A 932-nucleotide genomic window follows, 5' to 3' on the forward strand; every position below is an offset into this window, starting at 1 on the left:
TAAATATACCTCAAATGTGAAAGAATATAATAAAGTGAACACTGAATATATACCATCAACATTCTTAAAGAAAAATGCTTATTAAGTGGACAACACTTTTTTTCTTATTTTTGCCTTGTATCTGAATCAAGAAAAGTAAACTTTCCAAAAAATCATTTTCCTTCTTTTAATATGCTGATTATGACATTTAATTAATAATATGAAAAATATATATTTATAGGTGGAGGATCTGTTGAAAAATTATGAGAACGTTTGCACACTGAGAGTTAGAATGCCAATATCATCAGATCTTAGCAATCCTAGAAATTTCATTACCAAGATTTCTCGTTACAACAAGGTGGTAGATATACCTAACAGCATGACCGTGCTAGATGAGTTGTTACCTATATCCATTGAGATGGCTAAGAGGAACTTAAAAGGGATATGGAACTTCACCAATCCTGGGGTCATAAGCCACAATCAAATATTAGAATTGTACAGGGACTATATTGATCCAAAATTCAAGTGGCAAAATTTTAATTTGGAAGAACAAGCAAAGGTTATTGTTGCTCCCAGGAGTAACAATGAAATGGATGCCTCCAAGCTCAAGAAAGAGTTCCCAGACATGCTGAACATCAGAGATTCCATTATCAAGTATGTCTTTGAGCCCAACAAGAAAACTTAATTAATTCAGGACTTTATTAGACACAGATTTTGTACTCTTTATATATATGAAACATGATGAGACTTTTTTTTTCCATTTTTTTTAATTTGGAGATTTGGACATGGCAATTCAAACATTTAATCACAATTCATTTGTAATTTATAGTGTCGTTGTTTTTATATTTGATGGATTTACAAATGTTTAGTAGTTAAATATGGTTTGTCTAGCTTTTAACGCTAAGAAAATTATTAATTACTTAACTTTATTTATTATGTTAGATATGTAAGTT

The 932-nt window shown here is 29.9% G+C and overlaps 1 protein-coding gene across 1 annotated transcript in view; it reads left to right on the forward strand.

Moving 5' to 3' along the window:
- LOC107647527 (trifunctional UDP-glucose 4,6-dehydratase/UDP-4-keto-6-deoxy-D-glucose 3,5-epimerase/UDP-4-keto-L-rhamnose-reductase RHM1-like) overlaps positions 1–822 on the forward strand; it is a 3336-nt gene extending 2514 nt beyond the window's left edge. Inside the window, exon 2 of the mRNA XM_016351599.2 lies at positions 221–822. Coding sequence (XP_016207085.1) covers positions 221–664 — 444 coding nt within the window. The 3' untranslated portion in view covers positions 665–822. The remainder of the gene's footprint in view (positions 1–220) is intronic.

This window comes from Arachis ipaensis, chromosome B06, assembly GCF_000816755.2.
Source record: "Arachis ipaensis cultivar K30076 chromosome B06, Araip1.1, whole genome shotgun sequence".
NCBI classification, from domain to species: domain Eukaryota; kingdom Viridiplantae; phylum Streptophyta; class Magnoliopsida; order Fabales; family Fabaceae; genus Arachis; species Arachis ipaensis.